This window comes from Mesoplodon densirostris, chromosome 5 (genome assembly GCF_025265405.1).
Source record: "Mesoplodon densirostris isolate mMesDen1 chromosome 5, mMesDen1 primary haplotype, whole genome shotgun sequence".
NCBI classification, from domain to species: Eukaryota; Metazoa; Chordata; class Mammalia; order Artiodactyla; family Ziphiidae; genus Mesoplodon; species Mesoplodon densirostris.
In genome coordinates, this window is record NC_082665.1 from 125,925,553 (window position 1) to 125,945,587 (window position 20,035).

The following is a 20,035-nucleotide window of genomic DNA, read 5'->3' on the forward strand; positions in this document are numbered from 1 at the left end:
TGCAGTAAATATTTCACCATTTGGGCTATGCCAGTCTGATCATGTTTCACAGCTCATCCTTGGGGCTGTGTGACATTTCTTCACACTAGTCCCATGAATACATCCCTGTAATCCCAAACCCAGATTCAACTGTTACAGTACGGAGTCAGTGGGTGGTCTGATTAAAGCTGTTGTAAATGAGCAAATTTAGTGGAAATTAATGTAAAATTAAAAGCAAATTACAAAATCCCATGGTAAACATCTTTACAGTGCTTTTCCTGTGAAGTTCTCCAACAGGATGGAGACCGCAGAGAGGAAAGCATATGGCGGACACAGTCTGCTTACACATCAGGCAGAGCTGGAGGCCTCCCGTTTCATCAGATTCAAGGCATCCAAAAGCACACCGTTTAAACCCAGCAATCTGCAATGCCAGAAGAGGGACAGCTTTGACTAGTGTTAACAGTAGCCAAATAGTTAGAAATATGAAGTAAACAAGGTGCCAAGTTAGGGGGAAAATGGAAGTGTCTTGAAATTATGAACTGGAAGGCCAGCATGCAGTAATAATAACTTGATGGGGGTGGAGGGACACAGAGAGATGCATTTCTGTCAAATGAATTGGGACTTAAAGGATTTGGTTTCCATGTCACTGAGGAAAATGATTCAGGAAAATTCTGAGATGAACATCTGCAAGTTGTTAGGCTTTTGTGACATGGTAATCCCACTTATATTTTCCACCCTGAAGGTTAAGCAGAGCACATGGTGACCGATCTGTGTCACTGCATTTTGCCAGCATTCATAAATAGTCCCAAGACTGACTAGTGCTAATGAAGTGTATTTATATTCTAGGTTATACAGTTTACATTTTTTCTTTGACGCTATTAGTCACCCTTTTTTCTTGATGGTACAGTGTTAGCATCATATATGGGAAAATACCCAAAACACCAAAACAGGCTTCTGTCAAAAAAAGTGATGAATCGTAGGTATTAGAATCAGTACACATACAAGTTGAGTGGCTTGGAGTAAAGTTGCTTTCCTTCAGTGCTTTCCTCCAGTTCCTCATCTCTAGCCTGGGTGATCTCAAAGAAACTGTATCAGTTGGGTCAGGCTAAATTCTGTAACAAACAGCCCCAAGTCTCAGTGATCTCATACAGTACATAGAATAAGACCTACAGGGCATGTCTCATTCACATCACAATATACAGGTGGTGGGCAGATGGTGGCTTTTCCCAGGGCAACTCAGAGATCCAGGCTTCCTCTATTTGGTGGCACCATTATCCTTTAGGTCTCAGCATCCTCTGGAACTCAGAGTCCTCCACTGAAGACTTTGTACCTCAACAGCCAACCAGCTGAGAGAGAGAGGATGCAGAGACTTTGTTTGCACCACTCAGAGGCCAGACCTAGATCTCTGCTCACATGCCACTGGCACAGCCAGTCATATGGGTCTACCTAAGTGCAAGCAGTCTGGGAAACCTCATCAAACTGTGCGTCTAAGAGGATGCAACTAGTGAACAACCAACCCGACTGAGCCACAGGCCCTTCTAGCCTTATTTTTCCATTATTTTTTAATTCCAGTTTAAGAAAGCTTTCAAACACTGAGAAAGGTATGTAACCAAACTAAATTGTGCTTTTGCTCTGTGTGTGTTTTATTTTACTACAGTGTTTTTATTTTGCCTTTAAATCAGAATTTGTTCTTCAGAAAAGATAGAATTGGCACACGTGGCATCACTTAGTATTTTGAGGAAAATGTGAGGAGTGAAAAATAAAGGCAGCTTGCTGGATATATGAGTGTGCCATCATTTTAAGGAAGCCTGGCATGTAAGAGTATGAATCCACCAAATTCATTGATAAATCAGAGGGTATTCATAACTGTCGACTGAAAAAATAATGCACAATGTGAGAGTTGTGAGTTAAGTTTTATTTGGAGCAAAATGAGGACTATAGCCCGGGACACAGCATTTCAGATAGCTCTGAGAAACTGCTCCAGTGAAGTAGGGGGGAAGGTCAGTATAGATGTGATTTTGGTGAAGGGGGAGTACATGCAATCAAGCACATATTTTTTACAGGTTTCTGTTAGTCTCAAGAAGGTTACTGCTACTCATGAGGAGTGGACATCACCATGAAGGATTTTAGTGCTTTTCTAGATATGAGGAGATGCAAGAATTGGGCTCATAAAATTGTCTTCCAAAAATATCTAACTATCTGGAAGACCTGCTCTGCCAGTTTTTCCCAGAGCACCGAGTGCCTCCTTCCTGATCTCCACCCTGGATGGAGATCCAGGGGGTGTTGAAGGTCAGCAGCTGCAGTGGCTCATGATTTGATCCTTGTAGAGGTAGATGGCAAGTGCCAATTTATAGGTGACATACCTTAAAACATTTCTTCGGTTCTTCTAAATAAGTTACCACAAGGTCACTTTAATGGGACATCCCCAAGTAAAAGTCAATGTTCGTTTAGAAATTCTGAGTGAATTAACAGAAAGGAAAGAGTGAGAGGAGGGACAGAGTCTCAACAAGAATAATTTAGGGCCAGTGCCGAGTAGAAGTTACACCTCCTGAGGATCTAATGGAAATTTATGGGGAAAATAAGATTTCCTCTGTGAGACTCCAAATGACCTTATTTTGGAAACATCTTTATTCCCTAAAGGTGGTGTGCCTTCACAGTCCAACTAAGGCCAGAATTGTTCCTTCAAAGAACCAACATGTCCAATTTCTTGCAACCCGCAAAGAAACAACCTGACAAGCACAGTTTGATGTGGGAGATGGGAAACCTGAAGGGGCAGGATTGGCTTGCACAAATTTGTGTAAATAGCTATGAAAGCCTCATCCTTCCCATAGACTCACTTGTGCATATTCTGCAATCATAGAAATAATTGTCTTAAAACTTGGGGGAGGGAATTCCCTGGTGGTCCAGTGGTTAGGACTCCACGCTTTCACTCCTGTGGGCCTGGGTTCAACCCCTGGTTAGGGAACTAAGATCCTGAAAACCACATGGCCAGAAAAAAAAAGAAAAAGAAAAAGTTGGGGAAAAAAGTTTGTTCTGAAGAGTATTCTATTTATACGTTTCCTGTGTGTAACAAAAAGAAGGATGTCTTTGTACGAATCTATAAATAATAGTTAGTTCTGTGAATTCAGAAAGACCCCACCATAAGAAGTTCCGCCCATTCTAAATGGATCTGCCTTACTCACTGTTCACATTTTTATGAAGAGTTCCTCAATGGATATCACTGTGATTTTCCCCAAAATTTGAAAGGACCACATTGTGACTGGGTTGCCATGTGATAACTCTTAAAGCTGGTCCACATAATATAATTTCAAGAAAGAGCTCCTTGCCTCCCCTTTCCCCATGAACCTCTCCCCTAAATTCCTCACTGTTTATTTTTTTATTGAACTTTTAAAAATATTTATTTATTTGGCTGCATCGGGTCTTAGTTGTGGCACGTGGGATCTTCGTTGCTGCATGCAGGATCTTGGTTGTGGCATGCATGTGGGATCTAGTTCCCTGACCAGGGATAGAATCCAGGCCCCTGCATTGGGAGTGGGGAGTCTTAACCACTGTACCACCAGGTAAGTCCCCTCACTGTTTATTTTTAAAGCTTGAGGAAAAGTCTGTCCTCTGATGAAAGCTCAGTCTCAAAATATAAATTTTCATAAGAAAAGAAATAGAAAATACCCACTACTGTATAACTGGAGAGTGATTTCCCCCACAGGAAGCATGCTCTGGGTGAGAATGTTATTAGAAAAGAGACCCAGAGAAAGGAACGACATATTTTAAAAATATAATCAGGCATTTTTTTGTCAATGACAATTTTTGATCTGGGAATTTCCTAGAGCACCACTGGGGAATCAAAATGCCAAACCAGACACATTTCTTCCTAAATTTCAGTGGCTTAGAAGTCCATTGTGAATTCTCACGAAGACTTGTTTTTAGTCTATATGTAGTTAGTCAATATACCTTCCTTATTTTGCTCCATACATCACCTTTGTACAACAAAACCCTAACTTTACTTTTTAAATTAATTTTTATTGGAATATAGCTGATTTACAATGTTGTGTTAGTTTCTGCTGCACAGCAAAAGGAATCAGTTATACATATACATATATCCACTCTTTTTTAGATTATTTTCCCATATAGGTCACTACAGGGTATTAAGTAGAGTTCCCTGTGCTATACAGTAGGTCCTTATTAGTTATCTATTTTATATATAGTAGTGTGTATGTGTCAATCCCAATCTCCCAATTTATCCCTCCATCACCTTTCCCCTTTGGTAACCATAAGTTTGTTTTCTACACCTATGACTCTTATTTCTGTTTTGTAGATAAATTCATTTTTACCATTTTTTTTAGATTCCACATATAAGTGATATCATACGATGTTTGTCTTTCTCTGTCTAACTTGCTTCACTCAGTATGACAATCTCTAGGTCCATCCATGTCACTGCAAATGGCATTATTTCATTCTTTTTTATGGCTGAGTAATATTCCATTGTATATATGTACCACATCTTCTTTATCCATTCATCTGTCAATGGAAATTTAGGTTGCTTCCATGTCCTGGCTATTGTAAATAGTGCTGCAAGGAACACTGGGGTGCGTATATATATATATATATATATATATATATATTTTGCAGTACGTGGGCCTCTCACTGCTGTGGCCTCTCCCAATGCAGAGCACAGGCTCCGGATGCACAGGTTCAGCAGCCATGGCTCACGGGCCCAGCTGCTCCACAGCATGTGGGATCTTCCCAGACCGGGGCACAAACCCGTGTCTCCTGCATTGGCAGGCAGACTCTCAACCATTGTGCCACCAGAGAAGCCCACATGTATTTTTTTGAATCATTATTTTCTCTGGATATATGCCCAGGAGTGGGATTGCTGGATCATATGATAGCTCTAGTTTTACTTTTTTAAGGAACATCCAAACGTTTCTCCATAGTGACTGCACCAATTTACATTCCTACCAACAGTGCAGGAGGAAAACCCTAACTTGAGAATCTTGGCCTCACATCTACCAACTGTGAGACTTTCTTCCTCACCTAGAAATTGTTGAGTGTTTGTTAAAGGTGTGAATGTTGTGGTGAACAATATTCATCTTGCTTAAGTTTCAAAGATTTCTTTCATTAAAAACTGAATGCCAAAAAAAGTATGCATTTGGTCATGTAGAAGCTGCATATGGCCTCACTATCATGGTCCTCTATAGACCTCTTCTTATTTTCTGAAGCTAAGTGAGCTTGCCCAAGGCATTATGTTCACGTACACAAAGTAGCTCATTTCAGTTTGCTGGTTCAAACACTGTCTTCTACAGACGGGGCTGTTCAGCTTTCTGTTACAGTATATAATTGACAATGGTCCTCCTAGGCAGCAAATCAGGCATTTCTCATTAAGTTTGGAAGTGCCATCGGGAATTGTGATGCAAAAACTTCTCACTCCAAACTCAGCATCTTTGTTCACCAACCTGGTTTGGAACCAGAGTACTCAGCGTGTATCCTGAAAATCTTATGAAACCAGCTATTGTGTTTCCTTATAATTACATAGTAGTGGGTTTTACAGGCTAACCAGGAGCCATTGTACCCTAATCAGAAACTGGTCACTGGGGGGCCTCCACATAATGAGTTTAAACTGTGTAAATTCTTCTAGCACTGATTACCCTGCTGAACTCCCAAATCACTGATTTGGTGCATAGCTCCTTAAGCCTGAAATCTTTAAAAGTGTGTGTCATTGCTGAGAGATTTCTAGTTAGTTTTCTTCACACAATAGTGTGTATTTCCTTCCCTTTTCTTTCTAGGATAATATGAACTACATATTCGTAAATAACTCTCCCTCAAAATCATCCCATGTTTCCAAGTTTTTACATAAATATTAAGGGACTCCTTTGGGTTTTCTTTTAATTCCAAAGTCTTGTAATTCATACATTTGAATTCAAAGAAAGGAAGTTAAAATTGTGTTTAGAAGGGCTGTCATCCCATGCCGCAAAAACATACATACTTTTCTTTGCACAGTACTGGGTGGAATACTTTATAAAACGTAATAGCTTGACATTCTATTCGTTTCTCTCTCAACCCAATTATCTGCTTCACTTGAGTAAAATGATGCATTTTCAAATTTTCCACAGGTATGAATATAGTCAATAAGACATTGACAATATATACAATTTGGGGGAAACTTGTATTTAGGAAGTTTAATGGCCTCCTTGTTAAGAAGTCCTATACATGTGTGTATATAATAAATATATATGTTAGTTTTTAAGTTGGACAAACCCATCTGTGTGAATGTTTAGCTCTGCATCACCTAGCTAATAATGCCCTATTCCTCACCAGCTCAATTCAAAGAAAAGTTTTCTTCATAACCAATGTATCAATAATAATAAAATTACCACTTATTAACAGGAATTATCTTTATGCCAGACACTGGACCAAATACTTTCCAAATGCAACAATGTGAGGACATTTTTCACCATAAATTCTAGGTGAGAATTCCTTGTGGATCATTAAGTTGAAGTGATAAGAGTTGTACACTTCCCAGCAGGTTCCAAATGCCTTCTTTCCCTGGAGAAACAAGAGAGGCCTGGAAAGCATGGCACCACCTAGCGGCCACCTCTGGCAGGAATGCTGGACACGATGGCCAGAGGGAAGCAGAAGAGAACAGAAGGGACCCAGGGGGAGAGTTTCAGTGAAAGAATTTGGAGAGGCACCATTGTTATCACTAATGGAATAGAAAAGGAGGGGTCATTTTAAAAAAGTCTTCCTGTGGTTTATCACCGTATTGCCTCTAAGGTTCTTGAAAGATATGGACCAAAAGATTAGAATTATTTTTTAATTACTTTTGGTTGCTGTACTACATTTCTCTTAATGTGACACTACATCAGATGTGGCCAGCCTGGTCTCCAAGATTGGTTCAGTTTACAGGTATGTATTTCATTTAATCCTTACAAGTTTAGTTATTATCATCATTTTTGAGAGAAAGAGTGAAACATAAAATTAATTTGTGTTAACCCATTGAAATTTAGCACATTATTTGTTACCTAAGCATTACTTATTCTATTACAATTAATATGCTTCCCAAGGTTACATGGCTAATAAGTGACAAGACTAGGGAAATTCCAGCTCTTAACCCCCCTGCTATATTACCTCCTAAATGGGTCCTGTTCCCCACACACAGACCTTTCATCATAATATACGTCAGTGAAAAGTTTTTGTGCTGCTTCCTACACTGTAGGAGCTGATTCTCTAGCTCTGGACATCAGTAAGCGCTAAATTCAAGACTCACTTACTTGACTTATATTTCCCACACCAGGAGCAATAACAATTACCCAGGGGAAAAGAATTCTCCAAGTCTTAATAGTTTGTCTTGACCTCAAGGCCCCGGGTGAAATTGGGAAATGTCAAAATTATTAGTCTTTTCATTAAAATCTCATTTCTGTTTCTAAATTACAGAACAAGCAAAGAAAACATAATAGAAACTGTATTACCCACTTAGGGATTCAGACCAGCCTCTAAAATATCTTCTTTAGATTAGATGGTGGTGACCTCTCAGACATGTTAAGTTGAAGATGAATGCTCCCTATTCAAAACCTATCCTTTCTCCAGAGGTTTCTAATTCCTCCCATCTGCCATCTGCCATTGGTGTCCTTCACTACTTCTTGGCACCTCCAGTTGAGTCTGCAAGAGAAAGAAGCAGATGAGGAAATGAGACCTGCTGATTTGACAATTATTTATGATTTTTGTAAGAGTAGACATTTTAACTATGACAATTATGGGGTTATTTGCAAGTTTCCTTCATTCATGTTCTCTTTATCCCAAACAACCACAAATGCTGGTAATATTGCTGTCCCGTGAACAAGATAAAATCCGTGATAATCCCTGTTTCTGAATGGGCATGCACGCTCCTTCAATCTGCTCTGTGACTTAATCAATGTGGCATTATTAACAAGGCAGAGAATGTCATGAATCAGTCAGAGAGAAGAGCCTTGTAATTCACATCTCATTTCCCGATTGAGCAATCAGCTGCAGATAACATTCTCACCAGGGCACTTTCGTGCCTTATGAGATTCCATAGTTGAGAGGACATTTGCAAACCACACAGGGGTTTATAAATCCTACCTGTGGGCCAAGTAGACAATGGAAATAGATTTCCTACCTTCCTTGGGCTACTGGCCCCCTGGGTTACTGTTAGGAGTCCTGGGTCTTTGTGGTAGGTTCCACTCACCTTTGCTTCCTTCCTGCCTCACAGTGGTCAATTTCTTAGTGGTTCAGCCTCTTGAAAAGAGCTTGAGAGTAAGGAGAAGTTATTGGTAATGCCTCATCACTGCTGAGAAACCACTCACGTTCCTTCTAGAGGTGGCCTTTTAGCCTCCCGTGAAAGGCGGGGCCTCACACCCCGCCATCTCTCAGAACGCAGAGGGATTTTAATGGGTGGAGGGAATAGATAAAAGAAATCAAAGAGCTCCCTTCCCAGCTAAAAGAATTCATAAAAATTCTAATATCAGGGAAGAGTAAGCTGGGATGAAGTGAGAGAGTGACATGGACATATATACACTACCAAATGTGAAATAGATAGCTAATGGGAAGCAGCCGCATAGCACAGGGAGATCAGCTCGGTGCTTTGTGACCACGTAGAGGGGTGGGATAGGGAGGGTGGGAGGGAGACGCAAGAGGGAGGAGATATGGTGATATATGTATATGTATAGCTGATTCACTTTGTTATACAGCAGAAACTAACACACCATTGTAAACCAATTATACTCCAATAAAGATGTTAAAGAAAAATTCTAATATCAGAATAATTTACTATCAGGAATTTTAAGAACTTAAGGGGAAAAATGAGTTGAACGGCCAAGATCAGGTATGAGCCTATGAAAGCTCTATAAAAGGGTCGTCATTCAATAAAAGAGACAACATTAAAGAATGCAATGGCACGTGTCACATCTAAAATGACTATTAATTTTAGTATATTTGATTTCCATTTGCAATTCAAGCTCAATAGTAAAACTTGGGACCTTCTTTACACAGTTAAAAAAGTTGTGGATTTGTTTTGCTTTTTTTGGCAGCAAATTATATGAGGACTAAGAGACCATTTTTCCTCTCTGGTCCTCGATGCCAGTGAACAGTATTTTTCCAATTTAAGAGTCCTGTCTCATGAACTTATGGTTACCAGGGTATAAGGGAGGGGGGATAGTTAGGGAGTATGGGATTGACATGTACACACTGCTGTATTTAAAATAGATAACCAACAAAGACCTACTGTATAGCACAGGGAACTCTGCTCAATATTATGTAACAACCTAAATAGGAAAAGAATTTGAAAAAGAATAGATACATGTATATGTATATATATATATACATGTATATGTATAACTGAATCACTTGCTGTACACCTGAAACTAACACCACATTGTTAATCAACTATACTCCAATATAAGATTAAAAGTTTTTTTTAAAAAAAAGAAATAGTAGGGTATAACATGTTATTGAGAGGTGTAAAGTCTCAGCCAAAAGCAATAAAATTAAGAACATTAAACCTAAGAAACAAACAACACAAAAGTCCTCTCTCTCAAGTTCCTACTAGACTCACAGAATGATAGAGTAATTTACGTGGTTAGGATGGGGGGAAAGGAGAACAGCTACACAAAAACTTTTAAAACCAATGCAACAAAGCTGAGAATGTTTCTTCCTAGTCTTCAAGATTATGACGCCTTACTTCTGGTCATGACTTTGTGCCAGGCGGTGTCCTCAGCCCTTCTGCCCGCACTGGGCTTCTTCCTTCCTGATGGAATGAAGGGCACCATCCCAAGATGTGAGCGGGTTGACCCTTACCCTTCTTGATCTCTCTCAAAACTTTATTGCAGGGACCTCATTTCCTGCTCTTGTGTCTGACTTACTTCCCTTTTATCTTCCCAACCTCTATGACTTCAGTCTTTCTTTTTTTCCTAATTATTCACATTAGAGATTACCAACAGTTCTTCTTATTGTCTAAAAGGTATAAAAACTCCATGTGGGAGGGACTCAAAATTGGAAAGCTGCCTTCCTCAAAACTCAAAACCGTTGAGTCTTCAAGCAGCTGGAACAATAAATATTTTCTATCCAAAGGCTGTATCCATGTTTCTCCCCGCTGTGGAAAGAATGCCTAGAATTCATCCGATTTCCTAAAAGATCTGTGACTCAGAAAAGGTTTACGAGGTGTTTGGGTAGCTTAGCCTCATGAGTTTTGGGGGTCGGATTTGTGGCAACCATCAAACCAGATTAAATGCTATAGTATGTCAGGCATTTTTTCTTTCAGCCCAAGAAACAGCATTAACCATTGGAAGAGGTATCTGAGAAAACTCATGATTCTATGGAAGGTACACTGAGAGTCAGGAGGCATGGTTTCTGGGGAAAAAGTTCTGCCACTAACTTGTTGCATGAATTGGGCAAGCCATCTCATCTTCCTGGGCCACTGTTTCCACATCTCTAGTTAGGGAGTTGGACAAACTCAGTGGTTTCAAACTTGACCTGGAGACCTGAGACCCACACCCATCACCAACTGAAAGAGATTCATTGGAACTGGTACTCTGTAACCTGATTTTTTGTTTGTTTGTTTGTTTGTTTTTTGCGATACACGGGCCTCTCACTGTTGTGGCCTCTCCCGCTGCGGAGCACAGGCTCCGGATGCGCAGGCTCAGCAGCCATGGCTCACGGGCCCAGCCACTCCGCGGCATGTGGGATCTTCCCGGACCGGGGCACGAACCCATGTCCCCTGCATCGGCAGGCGGACTCTCAACCACTGTGCCACCAGGGAAGCCCTGTAACCTGATTTTTTAAAGGAACACTTCTCAAAGCATCCTATTGTCTGCCAGGTGTACAAACCATTGTAGTAGAGACTCTTTAGGGTCACTTCTAGCTTGAAAATACTGGGTTTCCTTTAAACTAATACTCTCCATACTTGGCAGAATCTGGATTAGCATGAAGTATTAGTCAACAGAATGCATCTATCAGAGTATTCTTTTTAAAATACATGTGACGGGCCTCCCTGGTGGCGCAGTGGTTGAGAGTCCGCCTGCCGATGCAGGGGATACGGGTTCGTGCCCCGGTCTGGGAGGATCCCACATGCCGCGGAGCGGCTGGGCCCGTGAGCCATGGCCGCTGGGCCTGCGCATCCGGAGCCTGTGCTCCGCAACGGGAGAGGCCACAACAGTGAGAGGCCCGCATACCGCAAAAAGAAAAAAAATAAAAAAATAAAAAAAAATAAAATACATGTGATATTATGGACTTCCTCAGAACATAGACACTGAAAATGCTTGCCTACAAATGTGGCTGAGCAGAAAATGTTTTATATTTTATCAATCTTCTTGACTCAGTATTTGAGCTCTATAATGTCTAAAACTAAAGGCACCTGGAAAATTACTGACTGATGGTGGTGCAAAAGTTGTGAATATCAAGTAAAAACCTGTGGTTTTGAAGGGGGATGGCAGAGGGGTGTTTTGCTTAAGAGATGAAAAGAGTAATTTCATTCTGTCTTAACGGCATGCACCAACCTTTTCAGAACAGCTAGGGTTTTGGGTTGCATCAGAAAGGAAAACATCACCAAGTTTGTTATTCTCCGTAAGAGGGGGAAAATATCTTAATACTTATATTTATAAATGTTAAGGAAACAACATGAAAGCTGAACATTTATTTCACTAACATACATAAGTTCACAACAATGAACAGACACAGAAAATAGCAGTATATACAGAATTCGACTACTTACAATACATTACAATAGATAACGGGGCATTTCATAAACAATTCAGTACTGGATTGAAATCTTTCCAAGGATGGTTAATTCTATTTAGAAGAACTATAACAAATCCATTCCTATCAGGGTGAGAGAGGGCTTTCACTGTTGCTGTTGAGTACTTTAAAAATATTTGCCTCTTATAAGTGAAATGAACCACAGCAACTGCTAAGTGAACTTATTCCATGTATGCTGAGTGTTATTAAATCTGAGTTTCCTGTGATTTAAAAGAAATTTTTTAATAAAATAAAATAAAACACATGTGATTAATACCATATGTGAATTAAATGATTTATTCAGAGAGCCTATCACAGTAGTGCTGGCTACATAATGGGCACTTACCTCATAGGATTAGTAATGAAAATTAGTGGATGTCATGGCTGGGGAGCATTTACCAGGGTGCTGATCACAGTGAATACATAATGAATTGACAGCTGATAGAATGATAATAACAATGACGTTGGTTATAAGATCTCACTACTCAAAGTGTACCCCACGGGCCAGCAAGGTCCATATTATCTGGGAACTCATTGGAATTTGGAGTCTCAGGCTCCACCCAGACCTCCCGAATCAGAACCTGCAAGTTTGAGAAGCACTGATATAGAAAAACATTCTTGGGGTTCAGCAACTCGACAGAACTCATATTAGTAATAAACCATGGGGGTTGGGAGTCACACCCAAATCAGCAAGTGCTAAAGCCAGTGCCTTTCTCTAATCCCTTAGAGAGCATCTCTGACCTGGAGATGTTCAGGCTTCCTGAATCCCAGGGCTGTTCTTTCTTTCATCCAAGCTGTAACTGAAAAGCTTTTCAAAAACCCATTTTTTGTGTCTACCACAGTAGCAACGACACTGTAATTTTGTTTTATTTTCCACATTTTTAATTATTCAGCTGTTTTACTGTCACCATTTAGGGAATTATTACAAAACTTAAGTCTTCAGTACTACTGATCAATGCATATTTAGACAACAAAACAGATGTAGAATGGGTTGACTGCTTTGATAAAATTAAACGTTGATGAAACATATATTTGCACAGCAATAATGATTCTGGCATTTGTATAAATAATAGCAGATCTATTTCTCTAATCATCTAGAAAAAAAAAACAGTGGGGGGGGTGACAGAATTACCAAATATGTCTCACTTACTAGGCAGGTCATTTTGAAGTGCAAGTTTTTTTTTTTTCATGGGAATAAAATTATGTTAATTTATAGCATCTATTACCACTTTAAAATGAGAGAAGTATATTTGAGCAAAAAAACAATGTGGATGAGACCTGAAGCATATTTCCCAGATATGTTATAACTTCCAGAGCTTGTTTGTACGTCATGGAAAGTGCATGTTTTTTAATGTACTCCTCCACAGTACCATAGTTTGATTTTATGCAAGATGTGTTTTGAACTTAAGTGATTCTATGTTACACATTTGTTTTTCACATTTTACCGTCTCTGAAATTGGGATCAGTCATAACTGATGCAATGTCACAATTTGATTGACAGAATTTTTTTTTCTTTTTTACAATCAATTGGATCTTCAAATCACTTAAATTGAAAATTAGTATCCACCGTGAACTTAATCCTAGTCCACAGGGAACATCATAGCGAGTAAAACAAATGGGACAGAGAGAGTTCATCACCCCCACCCGTATCCAAAGAAAAAGGGGAGGTGGATAAATATAAAGAAATGAGATTAAATAAGAAACGCCTCCACAATTTCTTTTTTCACAGAACCGGAGAGAAAATCATGGAAGATAAGATAATTTAGCAAAATGGCAAGAAAGAGGAATAAGGGAGATGGAAAAAATAAAAGAGAGAGCAAATAAATCATCAAGATGGAAAATGTATCCTATGAGTGTACTATTTTGACCCCTATTTCCTGGGTGTGGTGTCCTGTACTAGGCAGTCAATTTGCTGCTCCCTTTTCTTTATTACACACTCTGGTCAGTAGAGTTCCTAGAGGGTGAGGTGTGGGAGATGTTCCCAGCATCTCTCAGGAGGTATTTCCTCTTCTCTGGCCCATGCAGGTGGCCCATCTCCCCCGCACAGCCTCTGAACTTTCATCTCTTTCCCTGTCTCCATTTCACTCAGTCCCAAACCACCAAGAAGGTGTAAATGATTGTTACAACTTCTGTTTGTTTGTTTGTTCCTTCAGGTGATATCAAGATTATCGAACAAATCTACGGTCTCACAGGTATGGCTTTTTGCCAAAGAGCAAAATATTTATCTAAAATTTGTGGGATTTCCAACAAATATGTCTCCTCCTTGAGGATGCTATGTATTCATTTTTGACTTCCCCTAAAGCACTTGAGAGAGACGTGGCAATGACTTTCATGAGTTTGGGAATAGAGAAAGGTTGAAACTCATATGTCTATTTAAGGATCTTAGAGCTATTGTTAAAGCATAGTTTGTCACCAAAACCTGCCCAGAGTAACAGAGTCCTGGGGTATTGATCTTAGAAGAATTGAGCTTTTAAGTCAGTCCCAACTTTTAAGAACCCTCCAATTTCACAGAAAACTTTCCCCCCAAACAGAAACTTGTCCAATTTATGACCTAGAACTTTATTACCAATAATCCCGTGACAGAAACCCTGTAAACAGCTCCTTTTCTTGCTCTGTACCCTCTTGAAGCAGAATCCCCCAACTTTCACACACATGCATACACACACAGACACACATGCATACAGAGGTGCACAAATAAATCCAATTACACAGCACGTTACAAAGACGTTGATAATGGACTGAAGATGGTTGGGGTGGGAAGCAAACACAGTTGTTATTGAGAAACATTTTTAAAGCTCTTAAAACATCTCAGTGCTATCAACCACGTTCCTCCCTGCCACTAGTTGTCTTTTCTCTCTCATCTCTGCAAAATCCCTCTTCAGGAACTAGCAAAACTGTCGTTACATTTAAACTCTTCTCAACAGGCATCTTTTCCTCATTACATCTTTTCCACCAGACCTTTCCTATATTCTCTTTCTCATGAAGAGAAATTTAGCCTCCTTTTGGATTTTCCCATCTGAATTCCTCACCCCGCCATAGCACTCTGAAAATGAACATCCCTTCCAAGAATACACCATCCTTAACTTTCAAAAAAAAAATCTGTATAATTAAGGTTAAGTTCATTTGCAGTATCAAAACTACCAGAATAACAGGGATTTCAATACAATAGATATTTATTTCTCTCTCATGGACAAGGCCAGAGGTGAGCAATATAACAGTGTCAGTAGGCCTGGAGATTTCCTCTTTCTGCTTAATGATCCTCAACTTATGCCTTCCTTCTCCTCATTCTCTCAGATGGCTGCTGGAGATCCATTCATTTCATCAGTGTTCCAGACTAGAAACTAAAGTAAAGTAAAAGAGCAAGATAGATGCTCCCCTCCTTCTAGGAGCCTTCCTAAAATTTCCCTATAACCTGTCCACTGGCATACTATCATCCTAGAATTTGGCCTTATGGCCAAACCAAGTGGCAAGGGGTCTGAAAAAGGTGATCTCTGGACAAGGTGCATTGCTAAGAGTTCTGTTAACTAAGAAAGAAGTTATGTAAAATAAGATTATGTAAAATATCACAACATTATCTGTAAGACCTGCCCTGATTTAAATTTTGTTTCCTTTTTCTTCATGATCATCACCATCATCACAAGGGCAAGCATTTAATTAAGCACATTCAGTGCATATCACTAAGGGTGTAACTACCATTATCTAATACCTAATTTTTTCCTCACATTATTGCCAATTTACAGGTGAGGAAACCAAGGCTTTAAACAATAACATTACCTGACCAAGGTTATAGCTAGTAAGTCACAGGACTCTTAAGACTGTGTGACCCAAAACATATGCATTCCACCACTAGACTTTATTCTGCTTTCCTTTTAGTCAAGACACATTTAGTCAAGACTCATTCATGAGTTTGAAATGACTATCCCAGCAAGATGTCATGAGCAAAATTAGAGACTCCTTTGACTGTGGGGATAAAACCTCATTGCCCTCATGGGAGCATTCATGAGAAGGATGAGAGGGAAAGGAAGAGATGGGTCAGAGAGAAGGAAAAGATCTGTGGTTGAATTTTGTGGCCATGTATATACAGGTGAATCCAGTGACACGAGGGAGGAGGGTATACCGATGGCCTGAAGAAAGTAACCGGTACTCCTCCTGCACAGAGGCTGCATGTGGGGTTGGGTATTTAATAATAATAAATTTGGGTATTGTCTGCAATGATGGTCCACGGGTTAATGAATTCTTCGTATAAATCGTGTTGGTTGTCCCAGTCACAAGAGTCAGTACCTAAGCAAATTATCCAAGGTGCCAAGCATGGAAGTATGAAAATTAAATGAACTTGTAGAAGTACAAACATCTTATAGTTTGTGGCCATAGTCAGAAGATTCTGTTAGAGCCAAGAGAGCCTCCTTGAAACAAAGGAATGGTTAAATTGCCAATGCAAATGTAAACAGAAGTCCAATTAGAAAATGTACTCAATGATTTTAATTTCTGTGATAAGTTCGCCCTGTTGTATCTTTAGCTGGGTGAGCTCACTTTTCTATTCTACAATACTAGTATACAAATGTTCCTCTGCAATTCCACATGGGTCCATCTTTTATTAAAAGCACAGAATTTAAAATGCTGTGAAGAAAAAAGAATAAATAAATAAAAGCAAAACCATGACTATTGAATAAAGAACTAATAGCTTTACCATTAATTAAAATAATCACATCTAGCTGGAAAGATGACTCTAATAATTCCATTTCCTCAAGAAATTTTGACCCATAAGATTAAAATACAGGGCTTCCCTGGTGGTGCAGTGGTTGAGAATCTGCCTGCCAATGCAGAGGACACGGGTTCGAGCCCTGGTCTGGGAAGATCCCACATGCCACAGAGCAACTGGGCCCTTGAGCCACAGCTACTGAGCCTGCACATCTGGAACCTGTGTTCCGCAGCAAGAGAGGTCGCGACAGTGAGAGGCCTGTGCACTGCGATGAAGAGTAGCCCTCACTCGCCGCAACTAGAGAAAGCCCTCGCACAGAAACAAAGACCCAACACAGTCCAATTAATTAATTAATTAAAAGATTAAAATACAAAAAAAAAAAAAAAACCTTCCTAAGTGAACTGATCATTTTACTTTACAGCTATGGCCTCAACTAAATAGGTGAATGGGCCTGTCAGTCACTACAGATTCAAGTTCATTTTTTTGTTACATACATATATATATATATATATATATATATATATATATATATATATATGTAATTATAACTGTTACAATAAAATTCATATACCAATAAAACAACTATTTATTGAGAAGAAGTAATAACCATGACAGCTCATGACATTTAAATAGTATTCTTAGGTCTTTTCAGTTTATTTTTATTATGAATTATTGATAAGCAGGTATAAATGATTGTATCCTCAAAAGAAACTGAGGCACAGAAAAATGAACTGACTTTTTGGAGCAGGGAGGCCATGTCTGGGGCAGAGCAAGAAGCACATACTCTTAGAGTGACTCTGTTGAGGGCCATCAGCTTAGCCTTTGCTACCTTGTCTTTCCTGCCCCTTCATTATCCCCTCCTTCATCCTTTCCCATCCTCTCCTTTGTTTCTTCTAAGCCTGTAAGGTTGAAGGAGCCCAGGCAGGAATCCTACAGAAGAGTTTGCAAAACTCTCCCTTTCCTTTCCTAAGGCTCTTCAAGGTGAGAGGACCAAATGGTTTGCTGTGCTTCCTGCCACCTGACTTGTGAGAACAAGGAGAGCTGAGGACACTTCTGGTCTTCTTCCATCTATGGTCCAAAATAGGAAAGAGTTTTATTCTCAAAAATAATATAATTTTGCTGGTTGATCTCCACATAAAGTTCCACTGAGGACCCTGTAACTTTAAAATATCAAGACCCAATTATGCTAAGTGAAATCAGTCAGACAGAGAAAGACAAATACTGTATGAGATCACTTATATATGGAATCTAAAAAATACAACAAACTAGTGAATATAACCAAAAAGAAGCAGGCTCACAGACACAGAGAACAAACCAGTGGTTATCAGTGGGGAGAGGGAAGGGGGAAGGGCAAGATACAGGTAGGGGAGTAAGAGGTACAAACTACTAGGTATAAAGTAAACTACAGGGAGATGTTGTACAACACAGGGAATATAGCCAATATTTTATCATATCTATAAATGGAATATAACCTGTAAAAATTGTGAATCACTATATCGCACACCTGTAACTTATATAATATTGTATATCAACAACACTTCAATAAAAATAAAATGATGGGCCTCCCTGGTGGCGCAAGTGGTTGAGAGTCCGCCTGCCGATGCAGGGGATACGGGTTCGTGCCCCAGTCTGGGAGGATCCCATATGCCGTGGGGCGGCTGGGCCCGTGAGCCATGGCCGCTGAGCCTGCGCGTCCGGAGCCTGCGCGTCCGGAGCCTGTGCTCCGCAACGGGGGAGGCCACAGCAGTGAGAGGCCCGCATACCGCAAAAAAATAAAAAAAATAAAAAAAATAAAAAATAAAATAAAAAATAAAATGATGAGGATACCTGAAAAATGAAATAAATAAATTAAATAAACTATCAAGGCCTAAGACTTTCCAGTAACATTGAAAATGTCTTATTCCTAAAAACATGTCATCATATGCTATTATAAATGACAGGCTGATTAAAACCTCAATGCAAACCTGATAAAATGCACCTTTTACATAGGTCACCACCAAGAGAGTTTAAAAGACCAAGAAGAGGATTGTGGGCTAACACCAGGAAAGCAGAGAGAGTAAACCTAGCCGAGATCAGAAATGGGGAGATTTTTAACATCTTTTATTGAAATATAGTTGATTTACAGTGTTGTATTAGTTTCAGGTGTACAGTAAAGTGATATATATATATATATATATATATATATATCCTTTTTTAACATTCTCTTCCATTATGTTATTATAAGATATTGAATCGAGTTCCCTGTGCTATATAGGATGTCCTTGTTGGTTATCTATTTTATATATAGCAGTGTGTATATTTTAATGCCAAACTCCTAATGTATCCCTCTACCCCCCTCCCCTTTGGTAATCTTAAGTTTGTTTCCTATTTCTGTGAGTCTATTTCTGTTTCGTTTTGTTTAAAATTTTTATTGGAGTATAGTTGATTTACAGTGTTGTGTTAGTTTCAGGTGTACAGCAAAGTGAATAATTCTTTTTCAGATTCTTTTCCCATGTAGGTTATTACAGAATATTGAGTAGAGTTCCCTGTACTCTACAGTATGAGAGACTTTGAACACCTGAATAAATAAGAGCAAAATCTGTGAGGTCTTCCATTTTAAAGGCTCTAGGGGATCTGACTTTGTTCAGATGGGCCCTGCAGCATGAATGATATGCCTCTCAAGAAGTCTTCACAATCTGTACTCATCTATATTATCCTCTGATTTAGTCAGAGCCCAAGGGAAATGGCAGCATCAAGAAGAGACTCCCATCCATTGTGGAAGATGAGGAAGAGGAGGAGGACCGGGAGGATGAGGAGACTGCTTCCCTCTCTCCCATCTACACAAGGGGATCTTCCTCTTCCCGTAGCAAGAAGCCTGGAAGCAGTAAGAGCTATCTTGGCTTAAGCCTGAAGCAGCTGGCCTCGGGAACAGTGCCATTTCACTCACCTATCAGAGTCTCTAGTTCCAATTCCCCCAAAAACAAACAGGAAGCCGACGCCCCTAACCATGGTAAAAGAAAAGAGAAGAACTTGAAATTGCAACTTTCAACTTTGAACAATGCTGGACCCCCAGACCTCAGTCCAAGGTGAGAGTTCACATCATAGAATTCTTTCCCAGGTGAAACTGGCTGCATTGTATTCACACTAGTACCTGGCTAGTAAATGAGTCAGCCTTCTGGGCCTTTCTGCCACACAGGTTCCTAGCCTCAATGCTTCAGCTTCCCTAAATTTTTGTGCGCCATTTTTGACTCTATGTGGGGGTGTATGCAAGATGAGAATAAATAATTTTAGTCACATTCTCAAAAGGGTCCATTAAGTGTTCCAAATTCTTTCTTTTCTCCCTTTATCCATTTAGCTCTACCTATTTTTATAGATGTATATTTCTACATTGTAATTTTATAACATAAATTTCTAATGAAAACAAAAGAGATGGAACAAAGTCCGTATTGTTATCCCCTCAGTATCTGATCTTACCAAAAGTTTCATGAAGCAATGAGTGGAAATTATGAAGGAAATGAAGTGTTGGTCTTCATTTCCCATAGTATTTGCTTCATTATTGTGGATGACTGAACTTAGTTTTTTTTTTTTTTTTTTTTCTGTACGCGGGCCTCTCACCGCCGCGGCCTCTCCCGCTGC

At 39.6% G+C, this 20,035-nt stretch overlaps 1 protein-coding gene across 1 annotated transcript in view; it reads left to right on the forward strand.

Moving 5' to 3' along the window:
* KCNH8 (potassium voltage-gated channel subfamily H member 8) overlaps positions 1–20,035 on the forward strand; it is a 348,245-nt gene that overhangs the window by 294,947 nt on the left and 33,263 nt on the right. The window contains exons 12-13 of the mRNA XM_060100168.1: positions 13,875–13,913; positions 19,127–19,485. Of these exons, the coding sequence (XP_059956151.1) occupies positions 13,875–13,913; positions 19,127–19,485 (398 nt within the window). The remainder of the gene's footprint in view (positions 1–13,874; positions 13,914–19,126; positions 19,486–20,035) is intronic.